At 34.8% G+C, this 24,895-nt stretch overlaps 1 protein-coding gene across 1 annotated transcript in view; it reads left to right on the top strand.

Annotated features, from left to right (window-relative positions):
* Positions 1 to 18,536, top strand: part of LOC127799898 (indole-3-acetaldehyde oxidase-like) — a 58,747-nt gene extending 40,211 nt beyond the window's left edge. The window contains exons 5-10 of the mRNA XM_052334163.1: positions 65 to 283; positions 1,863 to 2,828; positions 11,994 to 12,089; positions 12,319 to 12,417; positions 12,673 to 12,862; positions 18,128 to 18,536. Coding sequence (XP_052190123.1) covers positions 65 to 283; positions 1,863 to 2,828; positions 11,994 to 12,089; positions 12,319 to 12,417; positions 12,673 to 12,862; positions 18,128 to 18,363 — 1,806 coding nt within the window. The 3' untranslated portion in view covers positions 18,364 to 18,536. The remainder of the gene's footprint in view (positions 1 to 64; positions 284 to 1,862; positions 2,829 to 11,993; positions 12,090 to 12,318; positions 12,418 to 12,672; positions 12,863 to 18,127) is intronic.
* Positions 18,537 to 24,895: the final 6,359 nt, after the last annotated feature.

The following is a 24,895-nucleotide window of genomic DNA, read 5'->3' as shown; positions in this document are numbered from 1 at the left end:
ACCGTTGCAGACACTTTTTTATGCTTACATAAAATTTCTCTTATTTATTGATTGTTGTACACAGATTAAACTTGGGTCTCAATACCATTTCTATATGGAAACACAATCTGCACTTGCTATCCCAGATGAAGACAACTGCATGCTGGTTTACAGTTCTACTCAATGCCCTGAGTCCATGCACTCTACAATTGCAAGGTGCCTCAGTGTTCCTGAACATAACGTCCGTGTGATTACAAGAAGAGTTGGTGGAGGCTTTGGTGGAAAGGCTGTAAGATCTATGCATGTAAGAATGCAATTGAATGAGAATTTGAAATTTACAAATAAAGGAAAAGAAACTTTTCATCTCAAAGAATTATTTGTCCAGGTTTCCAAAGTTTTTGTGTTTTTTCTTTGATCCTTTGAACTTGGCACACTTACCATTTAAGATGATAAAATTCCTCCATGATTTTTTAATTACACATTATATATATTTTTTTTATCACCATCATCATCGTCATTCTTATCTGCCTTTCAGTACAAAAAATGACAAGAGGTCCAGGTCCTTAATTCCTTTCTCTTGGAAATTGTTTCTGAATATGAATCCTACCATCTAGTAATTGTTTGAGCTGCAAGTTGAAGAAGGTATCTTAATGAAAAAGAAAAAGAAAGACTAACTGAATGTTTTATTTCTCTTCCTTTTCTGTTTTATTTCCCTTTCATGATTTCTTTACATGGAAGTGGGAAATACAAATGGGGAAACTAGAATTAGATCTAGTCACAAGTTTTTCCCATACAAAAACAAATGCTAGGATCTTGCAACTTCTTTTTTCAGAGATACGGTTTATATTGTCTTCTATTTTTCTCATCATCTTGACGGCCAACTTTCTGTATATACTGTTTCCAAGAAAAGATTGAAGGGCCTGTTACATTATACAACAACCACAAGCTTTAATCCCTCTAGGTGGAGTAGGCTATATGAATTCTAGGCCTCCATCTCAATCCATGGCCATATCCTCTGTAAGGTCATTATATCCTATGTATTGTCTGAAGGGTGAAGAGCCCATATATTATGTCAAACTTATTTTATAAACTTTGAACAAGATAGGGTTTGGAGGTGAATAACTTTCACACGATTTCATTATTCTCTAAGGATATACACATGAGACATTGCCTAATCTAAGATGCTATAGAATATATAGAATTGGTTTCCTATTCTAGGATGCTGTAATGTTTACAGGATACATTTCCTAATCTAGAATGTTGACTGTAAAGAAAATTGGAAATAATTCCTAAGCTATAAATTGAATACAATAGGGAAAGATAACCAGAAGATAAACACTAAAAATACTGCTGTTAATCCCACTAATTTGGGTCCACTAATTCAGGATTCTCCAACAAACTTGATTTGTTTTTATTTGATTGAGTAATTGTACAAGGTCTACATCTACTCCACACTTGCTTCACATTACGTACACTGCTTACAATTAGCGTATGAAGATAAAATAAATGCTACTATTGTTTTCTTGATCTAGGTAGTTTTCACAGTTTTATCCATCATTTTTCCTTAAAAATTGCAATAAGTTTATAAATACAACAGGATTTACTATATTGAGCTGGTGAAGGAAGACAAATAGACTATTGAAAAGAAACACTGATTTGTGATGCATGTTTCTCTGTAGTCCAACATATTTGGTTGGAATAAAAATGTTTTGGATATTGATCTGAAGTGGTTTATCCCTCCCACCCCCAACCACACACACACACAAGGTACCTTACCTCTCTTCATCTGAATCTGCTTTCTCCAACAACTTTGGAATAATATTTGTTTCTATCTTTCATTTAGGGACTTCTTGGTACAAGTATTTTGACATTTTATATTTCAGGTTGCTACAGCATGTGCACTTGCAGCACACAAGTTATCCCGCCCTGTTCGAATATATCTTAATCGAAAGACAGATATGGTAATTGCAGGAGGAAGGCACCCAATGAAAATAACATACAGTGTTGGGTTCAAATCCAATGGGAAGATCACGGCTTTGCGCCTTGAAATATTAATCAATGCTGGAATATCTGAAGATTATAGCGCAGTGATGCCACATAACATATTAAGTGCACTAAAAAAGTATGACTGGGGAGCTTTGTCATTTGACATAAAGTTATGCAAAACAAACCATTCGTCTAAAACAGCAATGCGGGCCCCTGGTGAGTTACAGGGTTCTTTTATTGCTGAAGCTGTAATAGAGCATGTGGCATCTATGCTTTCAATGAAAGTGGATTCTGTAAGAAAGAAAAATCTCCACACATTTGACAGCTTGAAACTATTCTATAAGGGTAGTGAAGGCGAACCATTAGAGTACACTTTGCCTTCTATCTGGGATAAACTAGCAAGGTCATCATGCCTTGCCAAAAGAATTGAAACAATACAACAATTCAACAAGTTCAATAAATGGAGCAAAAGAGGTATTTCTCAAGTTCCTATCGTGTTCGGAGTGTCACTGAGACCAACCCCAGGGAAAGTAGGTGTTCTTTTAGATGGGTCTATTGTTGTAGAAGTTGGAGGGATTGAGTTGGGCCAGGGTCTCTGGACAAAGGTCAAACAGATGACAGCGTTTGCTCTCAGTTCAGTAAAATGTGATGGAACTGAAGACCTCTTGTATAAAATAAGGGTTATACAATCTGATTCCTTGAGCTTGATACAAGGGGGTTTGACGGCTGGAAGCACTACCTCAGAATCAAGCTGTGAAGCAGTTCGACTTTGTTGCAATACATTGGTTGAAAGATTGATGCCCCTCAAAAACAAGTTGCAGGAGCAAATGGGTGTTGTAAAATGGGAGACCCTGATTGACCAGGTATATATCTACACTTTGAAGTTCTTTTTTGACTGTTTGTTCTCTTCTTTACATTAGAGTTACTAGAGTAGAAAAGAAAATTTTCTGGTTAGGTAAAGGGCAATTCCTTTCTGAGTTTTTGTTCTTGTTCACATGTTAGACTAGAGTACAAGAGAATCATTTTTAGCTGTGTGTGTGTGTGTGTGCATGCGCACGCGTGCTAATTAACCAGCTAAACCTTCTTCAAACATCAGAAACCATTGTGAAAAATTTCAATGTTTTTGATGTGGTTGGTGTGCTTTTGTCCAAATTGAGTTTGCATCTTTTTAGGCTGATGGCACTTTATTAGTTCAACTTAATGCAAAAAGGGCACAGGTTTAACATTGCTCTTTGTCATTGACAAGGGCGGGTTGTAATATTTTGTTGAATTTTAAAATGAGTGATGCCTATGGTTGCTGAAATGTTATTTGTGTCAGAGACATAGACAAATAAATAATTAAGGGCTGCCCAATTATGTGGATCACAAATTACTAATAATGATCATAGAATTGGAAAAGAGAAAAAAAGTAGGGAAAATAATAGAGAAAGGGCTGCAGGAAGAGAAAAATATTGGAGAAATGGTAGTATTTGAATGAGGAAAGATTATATACTTCATCCAACTGAAGAAAGATTATAATGAAAGATTACAGTAGGGTTATATACTCGTACTGCGATTGAGTTATCTTGGTAACAGAGAGAAGATTGCATTTTAACTTAATTAGGCACATGTAATATAGATTTCAATTGCAAACCAGACACATAAACTGCCCTTTGTCCCATAACCAAAGACATAGCACCATCTACCATTAGAACTTTCAAGTTCTTATCACTGAGCTGGAACTTATTTGTTGTAACCATAGAACCTATCATATGATCAGAGGCTCCAGTATTTACTATCCAACATATTGGAGAGTCCTAGTGTTGGAGAATCCTAGCAGCAAGAGGAGACTAATCCGATGAAGAATAAAGGATCAAAAGCAGTGAAGATAAAACTCCTAAAAATCAAGATAGATAATAGGAAAAGATAGGAGTAAAAAGTAGTAATTATCTTGATTAATTTGTACTCTAAATCTATTGTATTTTATCTCCTAATTAGTAGGACTAGATAGCATAGAAACTTATATAAGTAGAGTTCCTATCCTTGAATGAAAGTATCGAGATTTTTCATCTCATTGCTCGATCCAAATATTAGGTTCCTGGTTTAGGAACCGATTGTGTTTATGGTATTAGAGCTCAATTTATAATATCCAAGGCTCTCGATCAACATGGCTAGTGTCAATCCAGCAACCCCAACTCCTACGATAGAAGAATCCTCTCGTAGCTCAGTCCCTCAACCACCGATTACACAAGCAACCATGACTCCTGCCAACATTCTCACCATGGATAGCCAGATGTTGCAAATTACACAACACAAGTTAAACGGAAGAAACTTTAGGGAATAGTTTCAGTCCGTGACCCTGGTGATCAAAGGCAAAGGAAAGTTCGGTTACCTCATTGGGGCGATCCCAACTCCTCCAGAAGAGTCAACCGAATACCAGTGATGGGAAGTGGAAAACTCTATTCTCATGGCATGGCTGATCAACTCAATGGAATCAAAGATAGGCCGAACCTATCTATTCTACAAGACTGCAAAAGAGGTATGGGATGCAGTCCAAGAATTATACTCTGATCTTGAAAACACAGCCCAGTGTTTTGAGATCAGAGCAGCTATTAGGACTACAAAACAAGGTGGTCTAGGGGTCACAGAATACTACAACAACCTAGTAGAGCTGTGGCAAGAGATGGACTTGTTCTATGATCCAAAGTGGGAGTGCTCAGGTGACAATCAAAAGTACAACCGAATGTTGGAGAAAGAGCGGGTGTTTGACTTCCTCCAAGGCCTGAATTCAGACTTGGATGAAGTAAGAGGTTGACTTCTAGGGATCAAACCATTGCCAACTATCAGAGAAGTGTTTGCGGAAGTCAGAAGAAAGGAAAGTAGGAGACGAGTTATGCTGACTCAACCAGAACCAAATACCGGTTATGCACTTGCTTCATCTAAGAGGGAAGAAGGCTCTAAGGCCAAATAGTGGTGTGAACACTATAACAAACCCTATCATACAAAGCAAACATGTTGGAAGCTTCATGGAAAGCCACCAAACTGGCAACCAAGGGGCAAGAAGGAGAAGGAAAGACCAGCATATGTGGCTGCAAGTATTCAGAATACAGCAACAACAAGTGCTCAAACAACAGAAAAGGGTATGGGGTTAAATCTTACAATTGATCAGGTGGAGTTTTTACAACAATTGTTGAATGGCACCCATATTTCAAAGGAATCAGATGGAATTATAGCCAACACATCAATGCCTGTAGCACAAAGAGGTAATTCAGTGGTCTCCTTAACTACTAAAAGAATATGAGTGAGTGTTATTGGATTGTAGATACCGGAGCATCCAATCATATGACTAGATCTACTACCATACTTGAAAATTTTCTGGTGAAAGAGAAGGAACTAATGGTTTTAATGGCAGATGGAACCGTATCCTCGGTTAAGGGAAGAGGAAGTGTGTGTGTGGTTGGTTTAAATCTTGATTCAGTTTTGTATGTGCCAAATTTAAAATTTAGCTTGCTATCAGTGAGTAAACTCACTAAGGATTTTGATTGCATTGTAACTTTCTTCTCTTCATATTGTATTTTTCAAGACCGGTCCACGGGGAAGATGATTGGTAGTGCTGAGAAAAAAGATGGTCTTTATTGGATAGTGGACAACAAGCCTCTTCCTAGTCAGTTAGCTCCTAGTTTTTCTCTTTCAGTTAGCTTGAATTTTGAAATTTTGTTATGGCATAGACGCATTGATCACCATAGTTCTCAATATTTGAAACACCTATACCCTGATTTATTCATCAATAAAAACAATTTGGTACTCAATTGTGATCATTGTATTCTTGCCAAACAAACTCATGGTTCTCATCAACCAAAACCGTATACTCCTTCCAAACCATTTTACTTGATCCATAGTGATATTTGGGGACCAACTAGGGTTCCAAACTTGAGTGGTGCTAGATGGTTTGTGACCTTCATAGATGACCACACAAGAGTATGTTGGGTATACCTAATGAAAGAAAAATCTGAGGTTTGTGCTATTTTTTAGAACTTCCACAAGTTGATTCTAAACTTATTTCAGTCCTCTATTTGCATTCTTAGGACTGATAATGGCTGGGAATATTTTTCATACCCTTTCACTCAATACCTCACCACAAATGGAATCTTATATCAAAGCACACGTCCCTATACACCCCAACAAAACGGAGTGGCTGAAAGAAAGAATTGTCATTTGCTTGAAGTGGCTAGAGCCCTAATGTTTACTAGTTCAACTCCAAACAAATATTGGGGTGAAGAGCCTCTTACTTGATCAATACGCTGCCAACCAAAGTTCTAAAATGTCAAACTCCATTGCACAACCTCATGTCTATCTTTCCTCATGTTAGGATATTCAACACTCTTCCCCAAAAAGTCTTCGGATGTGTGGTGTATGTCTACCAAACAAACCCTAATTGCCATAAGCTAGAACCCAAGGCATTCAAGTGTATATTTATTGGGTACTCACCTACACAAAAGGGTTACAAGTGTTATTGTCTTACATCACAAAAATTCTTTGTCTCTTGTGATGTAACATTTGATAAAACTAAATTCTACCACTCTAGTAATCAAGGTTGTTAAAATCGGGATTTTAAGTGAGATCGAAAAAGTGTCCATAAAATCGGATCGTAAAATCGTAAGATTTTAGAGATGATTAAAAATACCCTTCAATTTTTGTAAATATATGTTTATAATAACATAATTTTATAGAAAATGAATTAATATCTTTTAATAACCTGATTATTCCTTATTATAGTTCAAAAGATGATGCTTCCAAAATATAGCTCAAAAACTAGCAGGTTGGTATAGGCAATTTAGAGGCAAAATGTAGGTAATTTAGAGGTAAAATATAGCTTAAAATTCTTTAGAGGATTCTTTCAACGTCTTCCATTAGATTTATGTTGCATTTTTTTCTTGATTTAACATTGATTAAATCAAGTAAAATCCCGATTTGGGGTTTGGTGGTCCATTAACTAATTACTTGTTTGTCTTGATTTACTTATGCAATCAATGTTAAATCAAGTAAAAATTATAATTTAAATCAAGTAAATTAGAACTTATGCAATTAATGTTAGATGCTATGTGACATTGGAACTTATGCAATGAATGTTAAATCAAGTTCCAATTTAGAGGCAAAATATAACAATTTATTGCATAAGTTCCAATGTCAGATGCTATGTGACATTGAGACGTTGGAAGCATCCTCTAAATTGCAACTTAAATCAATGAAGGTCTTTGAATCGTAAAATCGTTTACGGATCTTTGAAGCGTAAAATTGTAAAATCGTACGCGTAAAATCGGGATTTTAACAACAATGCTAGTAATCAATCACAAACCGGGGAAAACCATTGGGATCCTACTGTTTTAATACCAATCATCCTACCTATTTCCTCTTTTATTCCAAGACAAGATCCAGTTCAACCAGATACTGCTGATTGTTCTCAACCAGGCACCTGCAACCCAAATAACCTCGAATTGCTACCTGCCTCAAGCCCTAAACCTATTCATCCATCATCAGAACTAGTGGAGACTGATATAGAAGGAGACTTGAGTCCTGAAAAACCTATTAAGGTATATTCAAGGAGACAAAAACAACTGGATCCTCAAATCAGCCAATCATTAGAACCAAGGACAGGTCCACCAAGTGAAGAAAATAGCGACTTGAATCTGCCAATTGCCATCAGGAAAGGGGTAAGGTCCTGTGCAAAACATCCAATATCAAATTACCTAACCTATTCCAAGTTATCTCTTCAGTTTAAAGCTTTCACTACAACCATAGATGGAGTGTCTATCCCAGGCAGTATACAAGAAGCTTTGAGAGATCCAAACTGGAAAAAGGCAGTGATGGAAGAAATGAAGGCATTGGAGAGCAATCAAACATGGGAACTGGTTGATATACCAAAAACAAAGAAGATTATAGGTTGCAAATGGGTTTTCACCATCAAGTACAAATCAGATGGAAGTATAAACCGCTATAAAGCAAGGCTAGTTGCCCAAGGGTACTCTCAAACCCATGGGATAGATTATGAGAAATTTTTTGCTCCGGTAGCAAAACTAAATTCAATTAGGGTGCTTCTATCTATTGCTGTAAATTTAGACTGGGAGTTGTTCCAATTCGACATCAAGAATGCATTCCTAAATGATGAGTTGGAAGAGGAAGTATTTATGAAGATTCCACCCGGTTTTGAGGATTAAGAAGCAATTGGCAAGGTATGCAAATTACATAAATCTCTTTATGGTTTGAAACAATCCCCTAGAGCATGGTTTAAGAAGTTCAGCTCAACTTTGAAACAATTTGGCTATAAGCAAGGTGAGGCCGACCATACTCTATTCATTAAAATTGGAGATGGAAAAAGATGCATCTTAATAGTATATGTGGACGACATTATCATTACAGGGGATGATATTGATGAAATGGCAGCCCTAAAACAGAGACTAAAAGAAGAGTTTGAGGTAAAAGACTTGGAAAAAATGAAATACTTTATAGGGATGGAAGTAGCAAGGAGCAAAGAAGGCATGATAATATCCCAGAGAAAGTATACTCTTGATCTTCTAAAAGAAACAGGAATGCTTGGGTGCAAACCAAGATATACTCCACTAAAAAGAAATTGGAAGTATGAAAAAAGAGATGATGATCCAACAGTCAACAAGGGAAAGTATCAACGGCTAGTTGGAAGATTAATTTATCTCTCCTGAACACGGCCAGACATAGTTTATTCGGTGAGCATCATAAGTCAGTTTATGCATGCTCCAACTCAACAACATTTGACAACTGTTTATCACATTTTAAGATACCTAAAAGGCACACCAGGGAAAGGATTGATGTTCCGAAAGACTAATGAAAGAGGTGCTGAAGGTTTTTCCGATGCAGATTGGGTAGGCTCAGTAACTGACAGTCAGTCTACATCAGGCTTCTGTACAAAGTTATGGGGAAACTTAGTCACATGGAGAAGTAAGAAGCAAACCGTTGTGGCAAGAAGTAGTGCAGAAGCAGAATTTAGGGCAATTGCCCAAGGGATTTGTGAACTAATTTGGGTAGTGAGACTAATGGAGGATCTACAAATGCCTCTAACCAAACCAACGAGGCTATATTGTGATAGCAAATCGACCATAAGCATTGTCAACAACCCAGTGCAACATGATAGAATGAAGCATGTTCGGATTGATCGAAGTTTCATCCAACAAGAGATTGAAGAGGGAGATATAAGGCTGATATATATTCCCACAGCAGATCAAGTAGCAGATGTTCTCACAAAATCCATGGCAAGACCAGGCTTCGAGACTCTTATTAACAAGCTAGGAATGAGAGATATTTATTCCTAGACTTGAGGGGGGGTGTTGGAGAGTCCTAGTGTTGGAGAATCCTAGCAGCAAGAGGAGACTAATCCGATGAAGAATAAAGGATCAAAAGCAATGAAGATAAAACTCCTAAAAATCAAGATAGATAATAGGAAAAGATAGGAGTAAAAAGTAGTAATTATCTTGATTAATTTGTACTCTAAATCTGTTGTATTTTATCTCCTAATTAGTAGGACTAGATAGCATAGAAACTTGTATAAGTAGAGTTCCTACCTTGAATGAAAGTATCAAGATTTTTCATCTCATTGCTCGATCCAAATATTAGGTTCCTGGTTTAGGAACCGATTGTGTTCACAACAATTCCCATTCATTTTTCTAGATAATAAGGGATATCTCATACTACCTTTTTGTGCCATGGAGACTATTGGATTAGTGGCTGAGGTGTATGGTCCCTTAGTCAGTTGTGTGGCTCAACAGCTTGTGAAGTAGCTCTAGTTGTTCGATGGTTAGGTTCAAGTTAGTGCCTTTCTTGGTTTCAGGAGCAACTGCAGTAGCATATGCTACATGCTCCTTCTCCTTTTTATTTTTTGGCTTCCAATTTGTTGGCTTTCCATGTATTTTCTAGCAAGTTTCCTTTGCGTGATAGGGTTTATTAAAGTGGTCACACCACTATTTGTCTTAGGAAAGGGAAGAATTTTCTTCAAGCTTAAATGTAGCAAGCACAGAGCTTAAACTTGAATTCGCAAAGAAGTTGAGCATTACACGTTTTCTACTTTCTTCTCTTTTGACTTCAGCAAACACTTTCCAAAGGGATGGAAGTGGTTTGATGCCTAGTAGTCGCCCATATACTTCATCTAAATCAACATTGAGTCCCTGAAGAAAATCGAATATCCTTTCCCTCTCCAATATTTTATTGTATTTTAGACTATCAGTAGGATACTCTCAACTAGGATCATAAAAAAGATCCATCTCCTACTGTAACTCCATCAAGGCATTGTAGTACTCAGTGACACTAAGATTATCTTGTCAAGTGGTGTGAATAGCAGACTGAATCTAAAAACATTGGGATGTGTTTTCAAGATCGGTGTTAGGATTTTCAGCGAAAAATCCTAATTAGTCTTGAAGATTATTTTCTATTCTTAATTGGTTTCTTGTTTAGTTTGTAATCCTATTTTATAGTCAGTTGGAAATTGTTGTTAGGTAAGGAAACCTTAGTCTTGGTGGACAAGAAAACCTTAACCTTGTTAAACAAGGAAACTAGTCTATAATTAGGATGGTTGGCTTGTTAGTCAAGGAGTGCAAATCACTTATGAGAGACCAGTGAGAGCTAGGAATTGGGTGTAATTGGGACTTGGATTTAGAGAGAGAATATTGGGCTTTGTAGTTGTAAACTTTACTACATAGTGATATTTTTTCTCTGTTGTCCCGACGGTCTTAGTTTTTCCCTTTTAGGGTTTTCCACGTAAAAATCCCTTGTGTTTGAGTGTGATTGGATCATCTTGTATTTTTTCTTATCTTATTTTTTTTCCTTCAACAATCAGAATATATCTCATCTACTGCCTCCCATACTTCCTTAGCAGTTTTGTAAAACAGGTAGGGTTGTCCAATATTCGGCTTCATCGACTTAAGAAGCGATGCCATGACAATTGAATTTTCCGCCTCCCACATTTGATAATCCACTGTATCCACAAGTGGAGTCGAAATTACTCGAGAGAGATAGTTGAACTTTCCTTTGCCTTTGATTACAAGAATAACATATTGAAACCATTCTCAGAATTTTTTTTTGTTCTATCTACGTTGAGTAATCTACAAGGAATGATTGTCGAAGGATAGAGGGGTTGACAGGATACTCACAGATGGTGGGTTGGAGGTGGTAGAGGAATCTGCAATTGTTTGGCTATATTTTTAGGGTTGATGTTGGCCATAGTGATTGGTTCTTCTAGTTATGCTAACTAGGTTGAACCGAGCTCTGATACCATGTAATGACACAACGTTTTGGGGGTGAATAACTCTCACACAAATCTCATTATTCTAATCTAAGATGCTATAAAATGGAAATAATTTCTAAGCTATAAGAGAATACAACAGGAAAGATAATAACAGAAGATAACTTCCTAAAATATTGTGATATTAATCTCATTAATTTTGGATTCCACTAATTCGGGACTCTTCCTACAATTGTCCAACAGGATTCTAAGGTGTTTTTACACAATTCAAGCTTATTATTCACACCTTCTTTTGTATCATACACTAGGAAATATCTTCTATATATGGCATACACCAAGGCACTTCTTGGATGTGAGTTTACCTACCAAAATAAAAAATAAAAATGAAATATTGATATTTGTATGTCTGAGGACTGATGGAGATTTTATCCTTGCAAAAGTCATAATTGAAGAGACATGGACAAGTAAAAATTTAAGATATGATATTAACCTACTGCTGGAGCAGGCAGGTTTACTTCATGTATTGTTAAGTTGGCTTTGTATATCTAAGGTTGCAAGATTTCTACTCAGATGTCAATAAACATTCTTCTTCACTTTGATATCACACTTTATTCATTGGATTAGCTTTGAAATTGTCAGTCAAGAATAATAATATTTTTTTCATGTTGATCTAAAGGCTTCTCGTATTCTTCAGTTTGATACCTACCCAATTTCTTGCTTGGATTCTCATTTTCTGATTGAGAATAATAGCCATATTAATATTTTTATGGTCTTCTAAATGTAGGCATATTTGCAATCTGTGAATTTGTCAGCAAGTTCTTATTATGCGCCTGAGTTCACTTCTACGCAATACCTGAATTATGGTGCTGCAGTGAGTGAGGTAAGTTTATCTCATATGGATTTCTCTTATTTTACAGTTTTATTCATAAAATTTGTCTTCCATTTTCTCTTCTTTCCCCCGGCCATCCTTCCATCCACAATCGAAGCTGTCCCCCTTCTCTTATCTCATACGGATTTCTCTATTATAAGTTCCATCCTCATAGAGAATGCATTTCCGTCCATATCACCATATCCTTGTGAATATCGTAACCGATGCCATGGTTTTGCAGGTAGAAGTAAACCTCTTGACCGGAGAAACCACAATTTTGCAATCAGATATAATTTATGACTGTGGACAGAGCTTAAACCCCGCTGTGGATTTGGGACAGGTTGGTCTGACTGCATAGCCTTTTGAGCTCGAAACCAATGTTATACTTTAGTCTAACTTGGTTTTTACGATATCATAGATTAGTTGCCAAAAGGTTTCACTACTAGTTTTGCGAAATGAAGATAAATAAATGTGCTGTATTTTTGCCAGTGATTGTAGGCTGATATCAACCTTTAAGGATTTCCTTTATTGCGTCAGTATCGGTCTTGTTAGTGAAGTGGAAAATTTCATATTTTTATGTGTTTGATTCTAACAGATTGAAGGAGCATTTGTACAAGGGATTGGGTTTTTTTTGCTCGAAGAATATGCCACAAATTCTGATGGATTGGTTATTGCAAATGGCACATGGACATACAAAATACCAACTGTTGACACCATACCCAAACGGTTCAACGTTGAGGTACTAAACAGTGGACATCACCAAAAGCGTGTTCTCTCTTCTAAAGGTAGCTTTTTGAAGTTCCTTTTGTTACTTGTCAAATATTTTTAGTAACTTCTCTTTAGATGATGTGCTTTGGTTCAATATGTACTTAGTTGTCATATCATTATGGTATGTGGTACTAGTATTGGTTATGCAAAATGACATTTTGTTTCACATGTAGTTGCGACAGGGTAGGATTAGTTGGAGTGCTATTTAGAGTTGCGTTTTGATTTTAAGCAAATAATGATATATAAATTTTAAAAGATAATTGTAATACGTGAGGTGAGTTTTTTATGTTTCCCTAGTCAATTTTAGATCCCTTGCTTTAAGTTGCTCATGACTCCCCCCCCCCCCCCCCCCCCCAAGTTTTTCTTTTAGATTTTTTATTTAGTTCCATTAATCATTTTTTCTTTGCCAAAATACATAAGGGGAAAGTTGCGTACAAGCATGACCCTTTCTTGACATTTTGTGAGGAGCCTCATCAATAAGTGATGCCCTTTTTATCTATTTAATCATATTTTCTTTAATTTGGGGTTGGTTTATGTATTGATGTGGTGTGCGAATGCACCATAATAGGTTTCCTTTTTTTTTTTTTTGGTTCTTTATTTCTTTTCCTATAAACTTTTTCAAATTATAAGCGTATCTTATTGGTCTTCTTCACCATCTCCAAATTATCTTAATTAATTTTAGCTGATTTTATCTTCAATAGTTGATTAAATTGGGAATAAATTAGTTTGTTTTCTATCTTTCTATAGTGTCAATTTTAGATCCCTAGCTTTAGCTTGCTTTTGATTTAAGTACTCTAGAATCTTTCTTTTAGATTTTGTTAAATTTCTTTTATCACTTTCAACTTATTTTGGGGCCGGTTTATGTCATGATTTGTTCCATGAATGCACCATAAGATGGATCACTAAGATCTAGGCAATGGTTCCAAGTTGTGTCTTATGATCACTAGGTCATAGTCAATCACTCTATTTGTAAAGTTGGTTTTGCTACTTCATCCATGAAAGATGGGGGGGTTTAGCCTAATCCTTTCTCATAGAAGTAATGCGATGCTTGATTTCTTTCTTTCTTTCATTTTTTGCATTATCATCATCACACAGGCATTAAATACAATAGGTGAGACCAACCATATAAATTGTAATTCTATCCATAACAATATATTTTTTAAGGTCATATCCTAATATCATGCCAAGAGTAGCCATCAATGTTTTTTGGGTGGGTGAGTTGGTCAGGGAGAAGGGTTTGCTCTAGCTCTTTTGCTACAAAGTTGTATCCATTCTCCTTATATGCATATCTATTAGTCTTCTTCCATATCTTCGAATCATCTTAGTTGCGTTTTTGTGTATCTTATCTTCAACAGGTACTATTTCAATTCTATTAAGGATAACCTCATTTCTAATTTTATCTTTTTTTATATAAGTTCACATCTATCGTAATATCCTTATCTCTATTACTTTAATATTGTGCACGTGTTGGGATTAGGCTCTTATTCTCAATATTCTAAGCCATAATCAAAATTTAGCAATATTGTCATCCTATAAAACTTATCTTTTCACCACACAAAAAAAAGGAAAAAGGAAACAATGCTTAGAAAAGTGTTTGATTATTTTGATATGGATAAATGTTTGCTTCTTTTTGGTAAATTGCACTCAAATCTATGTGCTTTAGGTCATTTGTCTGGAAATTCCCTATCATTTAAAAATTATTCTAGAGATCCCTATGTTTTTTTTTTTCCTCTTCTCAAACACTCATTCCAATATTAAGTCTGTTACTTAAACTCTAAATAAGTAAAGATAATACAATTAATCCTAATCAAATTGTATTCAATTTAGATTCTACCCAAAAGAAAAAGTAAGAAGAAGAAGAGGAAGAGGAGAAGAAAGATATATGCTTGTCACTCAATTCGTCAAAGATTAAATACTAAGGAAGAAGAAGCTACTGCAACTCATCGACGACCTCAGTTCCACAACTTGTCGTCGTTGAGAAGACTCAGATCTGTCCTATTTCTCCAATTTGGTTGACGTCCTTAAGCCATTCCAAGGGTTACATCTCCAACCCCTTGGGTTCCCGAAACAGGATCCCGTATCGGTAGGTTCCAAAGATTAAAACCCATCGCCAATGTTGGATTTCAGTTAGAGACAGTAAAGGGAGGGGGGAAGAAGAAGAAGAAGAAAAACACTCGTTGGAAGCCAATGTAATGAAAGAAGAAGAAGAAGAAGTAATTTTGGGCTGCAATCAATTGACCAACTTCACATCTGCATGAACCAAATGGGTTAATTACTTAATTTGACAATCTGTTGAGTGACCACATCCGCCATTGTTACTTTTCTTGAAACCCTAACTCTCTTCTTCTTCTTCCAATGACCCTTTTCTCTCTCTCTGGATCAGAACCCTAGCTAGCTAACTGAACATATCAATAATCATTTATCCAACGACCATTCCTCACTCATTGCTGAAAACTGCATCGACCTATTGCCTAAAGTTGATGGTTCATTTCTCACCTCTCACTAACGATGGGTTAATTGTCGCCAAAAGCAAAGAGGAGTCTTCGTGCAATATACTCTTCTTGAAAAAAAAAAAAACATAGCCCTTTATAATTTTTTATTACATTGTAAACATTTCTTGAACTTTTAGATTGAAAATTTTTAGGTTCTTAAAAATAAGTTACTAAAATAACTTATAAATTTTAGATGAGATCATGTTTAATAAATTCATCAACAAAAACAATTGTACTCGTAGATGTCAGCCAAATTAATATCTACCTCTTAGCACCAGCATTGGGAGCATAAGTCCTCAAAGTAATTTGGCACCAAATATTGCTTTAAATTAAGGGAAATTTTAAATACAACAACTTCTTTTACTCTCCACGACAACATTCTCATATGATTAAAATAACCTTGAAGTGAAAAGCCATTTTTACCCTATATTCTTTCCCTTACTCACTCAGTTTTGCTTTCTTTTGAACTCTATACTTCGTGAGGTTTGCTTCTTTTCGCTTCCTAGAGTTCGGAAGGTTTGCTTTCTCGTTTGCGGAGTTCACTAAGTTTGTTTCTTCCCACACCTTAGAGTTCGGGAGATTTGATTTCCCCTTAACTCTAAAGTTTGGGAATTTTTATTTCTCCTGAACTCTAGGGTTCGGGAGATTTGATTGTTGTGTATTTATAAATTACGGTTGTTCTATTTTTATTTCTATCTTTTGTGTTCATCTGTTTGTTTCTCTTGGTAATTATTTTTATAAATACGAGAATGATCAGGAAAATTTAGTGACTTACTCAAGAATTCATAATTTAGTTGCTACTTTTTCTTCATGTTTATAACATTACTCAAGAATTCAATATCAAACAAGAAAAAAAACACAAACTCGAATGACTTCTCAATTTGCAAAAGGGTTTCATTCTCTAAATTTTGTTGATCATTCACATATTTATAAAAATAATTACCAAGAGAAATAGGGAGAGGAACACATAACATAGAAACAAAAATAGAACAACTGTGCAAAAACATAGAATCTCACTCCCGAACCCTAGAGTTTGGGAGAAATCAAATCTCCCGAACCCTAATGTTCAAGTGAAATCAAAATTTCCGAACCCTAGAGTTCACTATGGCCACTGATTTTTTGCCTTATATTTGTTTGATTTTTCCTTTTGTGAAAAATCTGAACCCAAGGGTTTGGGTGTTCTATATGTAATAAAAAAGGATGAACGCCTACCTCTCTCTAAAGCGCATCTTCGTCACAAAGCACCAGCTGCCAATTCGATTGTGTTCTTAGGGTTTGAGGGAAAAAATGGATGTGGGATGACTTTGTGCAATGGTAGTACGTCATAGGGTAATTTGAAAAAATATTAGCTGCAAAAAGTAATTGAGTGGTGTTGCAAAGGGCAATTATGGAAAGTTGTTGTAGAGAGCAAAAAGCATGACTGCATATAGAATTTCCCTTAAATTAATCATTTGTTCCATCTTTAAATGACTCCCTTACAATATATTGGTTCAAAACTTGAGGGTAATCACTTACTTTCAAGTCTTGCTGCCTGTCATGCATGGAACCTAATTCATCATCTTAAGGTTACATCTTAAGATGTCTAATCTTCCTGAAAGACATTTGCATCAGATTCAATGTGGGATGAAACTACAATGCCTACTAGGTCTTTAGGTCTTTCTACTAGGTAGACTACAAAAGAGCTAGGTAAAGGTGATTATTAGGTTTATGGGATGGGACCAAGTTAATTACACGTTCAATAACTCAGTAATAGACGATTTGGGCCATGATAAACTCTCTTAAATAAACCCAAACTAGTTTTAAAATAGTTTCTAGGTTAACACCCATTCAATGATGGTGCTTGGTTAACTCTGGGGCTGGCTCAAGGGAAAGGCTACTGAGGCATGTGTCTAGGACCCCCAAAATAGGGGAGCCAAAAAAGATTTCAAAAGTCAGCCATGTCTGCTATTGTCCAAAATTGTTCTACTTTTAATTAATAATTGAAAAAAGAGAGAGAAACAATTATAAATAATTAAAAATAAAAAATAATTTTTTATTTTTTATTAAGGGGTTGGCGGCCCCTAAATTAATAATGGCCTAGGCCCCCCAACCCCTTGAGCCGACCCTAGTTGACTCTAATAACATTTATAACACCTTGGATTTTCACTCAAAGATGTTAGTGGAACGAGATATTTGGATTTATAAAACTAAATAATATACTTCATGACGCCTATGTCATACTCGAAATTTTTTTTGAAAATTTTCCAAAGAGCTAATAATTTCGAAAGAAATATAGCTAAGGGAGGTAATTTTATAGAGGTTAAAAACGCATCAAGAGTATTTTGGTAATATTACAAATAAAAGTTTAAAACCCATTGAGGGTGAATGCTTTCCTCCCTGATTTATCGTTAAGTTGAATGTCTTCCCCATTCCTTGCGTAGTTTGGAATGTTAAAATGTGATGCATGAATACATTCTCATTAAGGCATGGCATGACTACATATGCATTGCACACATTTATGCATTCCATCAAGGCAACCCCTATGGTTCCAAAATTCATCGGGTGTACCCTTAATTAGGTTCAAGCCCTCCTCCTCCCATGGCATCATTTCATTCCACAACTCAATGGTCTTAAGCACACCCTTGGCAAGCATTCATTATCCTTGCACAAGGGTCATTACATCATTCATTGCTTTAACTATCACAAGTTGAACTTAACCCTTTTTCCGTGTAGCATCACTGATTGAATATCTATGTGTGTGTGTTGTTAGTTAAATTGATGATCTGAGTACATCTGCTTTGTAATCTACAGCCTCTGGGGAACCACCATTGCTTCTAGCAGCTTCGGTTCATTGCGCAACGAGGGCAGCCATTGAAGAAGCTAGAAAACAGCTTGCTTCTTGGAAAGGCTTAGATGACCCTCACTTTCATTCGACAATATTCCAGTTGGAAGTTCCAGCTACCATGCCAGTTGCGAAGGAATTCTGTGGACTGGACACCGTGGAATGCTTCTTAAAGAACTTGCTCCCTACCTCACAAAACCCCTGATGATTGCTTTTATTTTTTGTGTTGTGTTTGTGTTGGATCTTTAATCCAACGTTGGGATTATATATGAATAATTATGTATTACGAACTATCAAATAATAATATTAAGCCCAATTAAAAGTGATTTATTAAGTTTTGGACTATTTGGACTTTAATGTATCTGATAAGTTGTGGGCCTTTAATGTGTAGAAAGCTAAAAGATAATTTCTATTTTTTAGATAGATCAAAATAAAAATACCAAAAGATAATAGGGAAGTTATCCATATATAAATAACGGTTATGGTCCTCGAATCATACGAATGATTTTACTATTTCTGTATCCCATTATCAGAGACATGTTGCAAAGAAAAAGTTAAAGGATTCTTTCAGAAATCATATTGATTTGAAAGGCTAATTGCACGGCTTTAGAGAGAATAATTTTTATGGATTCGGATACCTTTCGTCTATTATTTTATTTATTCTTGATGGTTTGATATAAATGTTTTTGAAATTTGAGTAATAATTTTCATAAATGTTTATTTCTCTAGAATAGTTTGATCTTATGTGTTAGAAAAATGCTACACGTTCAGCCACGTTGAACACTCGAAACTTGTTACTAGGACTAGTGAGTTTGTAAGGATCTCATTGGGTGAGTCATTGTAAAACGAAAAAACAAAAGGCTAAAAACTAAACAAGCGCTATTGCAATTAGCCATGGCAATTTGATACCTACTAGTGTTGGTGGTGATTATTTACAAGATTATTTCACTAATTTGGTAGAAAGTATGGTATTTTGGTGAGTAGTACTAAAAATGTAGTTTTTTTTTTTTAAATAAGTCTTTAAATTGTAGCATTAAAAAAAATCATATATTTTGTAAGAATTGAACTTTTCCTCTTTGCTTGCATTTATTGCATCACTCCTCAGACGTAGGGCGAAAATAGATAATGATTGCTTCTATGGATATGGTGCAATGGTAAAATACTTAAACTCTTATGTAGAATATTAGGGTTTGAATCAATACGATGACTTGAAAGACAAAATTATTACTGAAATACAAGATTTAATTAGAAGACAATATAATAAGACTGGAAGATAAGTCTCGTATGGACTACGTCGAATGTCCAATTTTGAATGTGTATATACTGTGTTCGCATTCGGATTTACTTAAAAAGTGCATCAAGGAAGAAAGTCATCCGCCCTTAAAGATCAGTTAAGCGAAACTCAGGCACCCAAGGCACCTAGGTGAATAAAAAAAAAATAGATACTCATTTGTAGAAGATAGATAATGATTTGTTTCAAATCGCGTAGAAATTCTACACTGTTCTTAAAGCAATATATGCCCCCACTAGTTGTTTTAAGGTTAATGACAAATTACTCCTTGAATTATTCCAAGCACTAGAGATATTTTAATTTAAAAAATTTGAACATATATTTAAGAAAAAAGATAGGCTTTTTAATTTATTTTTTTTAACTCATGTTAGAAAAGGATATAAAGATTATTTTTGGAAATTTATTGAGATCTTTAATTCTTTAAAATAATAAATAAAATTAAAAAAAATCATTTGAGTAGTTTTTCAAGTCTAGTTCAATTGTTGTCAAGATATAATAATAAATTTGTAATTGTGGAAGAGTATTCATTTCTAACCTGTAATCTTCGAGAGACTTGTAAAATAGAAGATGATCAAAGGGCAAAGTGTCTCTCGCGCTGGCCCTTCAATACTTAAGTCAATCTCCATATAAGTGTACATAAGATCAAGAAAAGTATAGTTTGACTAGTGTATTATTCATACCTCAATCAGAAAAATCACTCCTTATTTATAAAGATTGAAGTTAAAAAATAAAAGAGTATTCATATTTTTTGGGATTATATCTTATGAATTTTCAGGTGGAGACATTGAAGGTGAGTCGATATATTCTTGAATCTAAGAGAGGCCCCCATGAGGGTCTCCTGAAGATACTTGAGAGCGGCTTTTGGGAGAGTTTCCCAAAGACTATTCTGTCAAAATAATAGACTCTTGACTGTGATGCCTTCTCTTCTCTCCAAGTGATGCAATATTAATGGCAAAGCGATTCTCTTGAAAAGTTCAAACCAACAGAAAAAAAAGAGAGGAAATAATGGAACAAAGAGGGCAATCCCACTACTCTATCGCTTGCTATTAAGTGTGCCATTACACCAAGAGACACCATGAAAGGGTGTGATCTACCAAAATATAATCCCACAAGTGTTTATTAGTCATGACAAACTTAGAAATAATCAACTCTGTTATTCCTCAAACTAAAGAGATTGCTTAACTAGGGGGGCAAGTCTACGGGGGTAGCCCAAAAAAGGTGAAATTACTAACCTATCCCTAGAAGACAAAAAGTCCCATATTGTTGCGTTGTTATTTTGCTATTGATTTTGCTTTTAATGATGAAAAATAATAGTTTTTTATCTATCCCCTAATTCAAATTCATAAGATGATTTTGGGATTAAATGAAAATCAATTTTAACACTTTGTCAAAATGCAAATTATTTCTTTCTCAAAATATCTTGACGAAGATTGGAAAATCAAGGCTTTATAATTCAAAAGAATATGTTAAATGTGTTTCAAAATCAATTTTAAAGTGTTGAAAAAAATAGAGCAAAATGTTTTAAAAAGCAAAGGACAAACTGTCGACCAATTCTAAAGAATGTTCGATCAGTTGCTCCTTGTTGTCGACCGGCTCTTATAGCCGTCGACTGATCATTTTTTGGCTCTTGGCCATGAGCAGTCGACAACCATTACATATGAATCGGTCAACCATTTTTAAGCGTGTCGACCGATTCTACGAATATGTCAATCATTTTTTCTCAGACTTCTCTAATGATTAGTTTTGATGACTCATTTAATGCCTCAACTACCACCAATGCCTATATTTTTGGAAGCACTCATCAAGCATTATAAATAGAGGGCTAGTGGGTCATTTAAAACTCTTAAGAGAATTTATTACAAGTGTTTATCGTTTATCTACTCTCAAGTGCTCAAAGTGTTCAATTTTCTCTCTTTTAAAGGTTTTGATCTTTCATTGTATTAATTGCATTCAAGTCTTGTATTTTTTGAGAGATTTTGTAATTGAGAGATTTTTTTCTCATATTCTCTTTTATGAAATTACTATTGTATTTTCCTAACAAGATTGCTACAGGCCCTACATTAATTATAGGAAGTTGTATTTTCTAGTCTTGGGGACTAGAGGGCCAATTTGTGATCAAGTAGAATATTATAATTAAATATTTAAAATCCTCAGTGATGAAGTAAGGTAATGGATTAGGCCATTTAACTAGACCACTATAAATCTTGTGTGTCTCTCCATTGCTTTTATTTTCATTCCATATATCTTGTTGAACATTTTCTCTAATCATCATCATTTGCTCTAAATCCTCATTTTTCAGCAAAAATATTTCAAATTCAACTGAATTTTTAATTAACCCAATTCACCCCAATCTTGAGATGTGATGCCATTGTTATACAATTATATCACGCGTGTGTTTATAGGCAAACAATAGAAAGATGACACATATCCCCTTATTCAATCTAGATTAAAAGAATAAGCTCACAAAATTTAATTCGTGAATCCTAATATAAGAGAAATTAACCCTTATTGACACAACCTGAAATAATCCAAAAGACTTGTCGATTTAATAGATTTATTTTTTTTGTTCATACTTCTTTAAGTGGACACCTTGTTGTAAACAAGTGCATACAATTTATGTAACATCATGATATTTTGAGAGAAATTAATTTCTCTATTTAAGATAATTCTTTTATAATTTATTAATTATTTGTGAGTCTGAAAATTTTAATGACAAAAATTATAATTACTAGTGTTTTATTGAAGATTTTTTGGGTTTGAGCAATTTAATGGAGGATATTAAATTATTATATATTTTTTAATATGAAAACAATTGAAAGTTTATAGAATTTTTGGATCTAAGTATAATTTTGAAACCTAAGAATTGGTTTAGTATACCCTTAATTGTTGCATATATGTATATGTTGGAGCTTTGTAATTTGATGGTTATGCGTGTGTAAGTAATTTGAAAGGTTGCGAATTCGAATTTTAAAATAAAAATATTAAAATTTATTTGTAATAAATGAAGTTAGAATTAGTATATAAATAATTGATGCACATATATTAATAAAGGGATTTGCAAGTCAACTGGTCACGCGCGTGCGCGTAGAGGTAACAGGTCACGAGTTCTAGTTGATTACACATATATTATATTAAAAAATTAATAAAGTAAAAAAAAAAATTAATAGTGAAAGGCGGCTATGGACGGTGATTGATTGAGAGAGGGGCATGATTATATATATATATATATAATTATAAAAAGATAAAAGAGAAGAAGGTGGGTGGCGCCGCCGCTCCACTCTCTCCGTATACAATATATAACAGTATATTATAATATATTTAATATATAAAATAAAGGAGGAGGCAGCTGACACTTGGCAGAGCCGCCTCCTCCACTCTCACTCTCCCGTCTCTTTCTCTCAGCTGCGTGTGCGTCTCTCCCTTCCCCAATTTCTCTAAATAATGTCAATACTCTTTCCTCTTCTTATTTAAGTTTATTTCAAATATCTGAGTATCATTCAAGTAGGAATTAAAAGAAATAATATTTTTAAGGTAAATTCTCTTTTCTCTTTATTCTTTTTGAAAGCAAATTTTATATTTATATTTTCTTTTGAATGTAAATTTTTATATCGTTCATCTTTCAGATGTAAGTTTTTAAATGTTTTTTTATTACAAAAAATTCATTCCTTTCATTTTTAAATTTTTATTCTTGAAATTCTTATTTATAGATAAGTTTGATATTATGATTCTTGCCTACTCTAGATTTTCAGTCCACCCTATATTTTTAAGGGAATTATATTCTTCTTTTGATGATCCATGATTTTCTAACTGTTCGGTTCTTATTGAATCATATTTATTTCATAAGATTCTATCCTAAGAGTAAGTTTAACTTCATAATACATGTTATGTTGATTATTTAATTCAACGTCATTGGGGCTATTGTAACGACCCGAAGATGGGGTGTTGATATCAATGAATATCACGGTATAATCTTATGATGTGTGGGTAGAATTATTCGTTGAAATTGGGTTTTGGTGCAGTGTGAGTGTGTATGTATGTGTTTTGGAAAGTTTAGGATGAGTGGTTAAGAGTTGGGAGGGTTTATGAAGAGGTATCCGAATGTGTGGGGCTTTGGGAGGCTAGATATTCAAATGATGGAAGTATCATTCGAATGAGAGTAACCCCATTCGAATGGGGTGTGAGTCATTTGAATGGGAAGTGATCCATTCGAATGGTCTATTTTGCTGGATGGTATTTGTTTATTGTAACCCAATTTAGACTATGTTCCAGTCCGAATATTCGAAAACTTAAAACATGAAAGTTGTAGATCTTTCTCTTGTCGTTCTATAGAACCTTGAATCACCTCAATCGGAGTTCGGATGACATAGTTATGCTCAAAATTCGAAAGGGTATCAAAGCTGTCCAGAATCCAGTTGAGCCTTTATATTCGAATGAGTTGCCTTTACATTCGAATGAGCCCAGCGAAAATTGCAAAATTCATCCGAATCAAATCACTGTTGCATTCGAATGAGCCTCAAATTCCTTTAGTAATTCAAGTTACTATTTAAAATTCATCCGAATGTTCTCCTGCCTCATTCGAATGTCACTCACATAACTTGAAATCTTTCTCTAACTCATTCGAATACACGCCAGATCATCCGAATGACTTTCAAATAGCTTCATATATATGTAAATATCATCCGAATGCCTTAAATTATATTCGAATGCCTCCCTCAGCGATTCATATATATATATATATATATATCGCCCGATACCTCATTAATTCTGGAAACACACAGAAAATTCTAGAACTAAAATATCAAAAAAATATAATAAATATAAAGAGAATTTGGGAAATAATTAAATGGATAAAAATGATTTATAAAGATAGTATAAAAAGAGAAATTGTGAGAAAAATCTCACCAGAGCAGAACACTATTTTCCTCTTTCTCGTAAGTTCTCTGTTCTTCTCTAAACCCTCATTTTTCTTTTCACAGCAAGTCAGATCTTGCCATCCAAAGAGTTCTTAGTGGTTGATCGGTGAAGTAAAAGGCAAGTTCTCTCTTCCATCCTCTTTTCTCTTGGATTTTATTGCGGTATGGGCTGGTTACGTGTTTTAAGAGCTTGATTGGGGTTAGGGTTTTTAAGTTGGGGGAAAGTTTCTAGCAGCCATGTGGGGCTTGTTTCTCCCCACAAATCCTAAGGAATGGAGTTTTAAGTGGAAATCTGCATGGTAGACTTGCTTCTTCTCCATGCCCTACTTTATATATCTCACTGTGAACTTGAGCTTAAACAAGAAATCCGTGACTCAGTGTTATTGGCTAGCCATGTTGAACATGTTATGAACAGAGAATAACTTTAGATTGCTTATATATGTACTGTCATGGCATGTTCTGAAAGAATGGTAATTGTGCATCATGAGCATGTCTTGGTTTGACCTCCTGCATAACACCTCATGAGTGTGCAC

The sequence above is a fragment of the Diospyros lotus genome, chromosome 1 (assembly GCF_014633365.1).
Source record: "Diospyros lotus cultivar Yz01 chromosome 1, ASM1463336v1, whole genome shotgun sequence".
Taxonomy (NCBI): domain Eukaryota; kingdom Viridiplantae; phylum Streptophyta; class Magnoliopsida; order Ericales; family Ebenaceae; genus Diospyros; species Diospyros lotus.
This window is presented reverse-complemented; position numbering and strand designations above follow the sequence as displayed.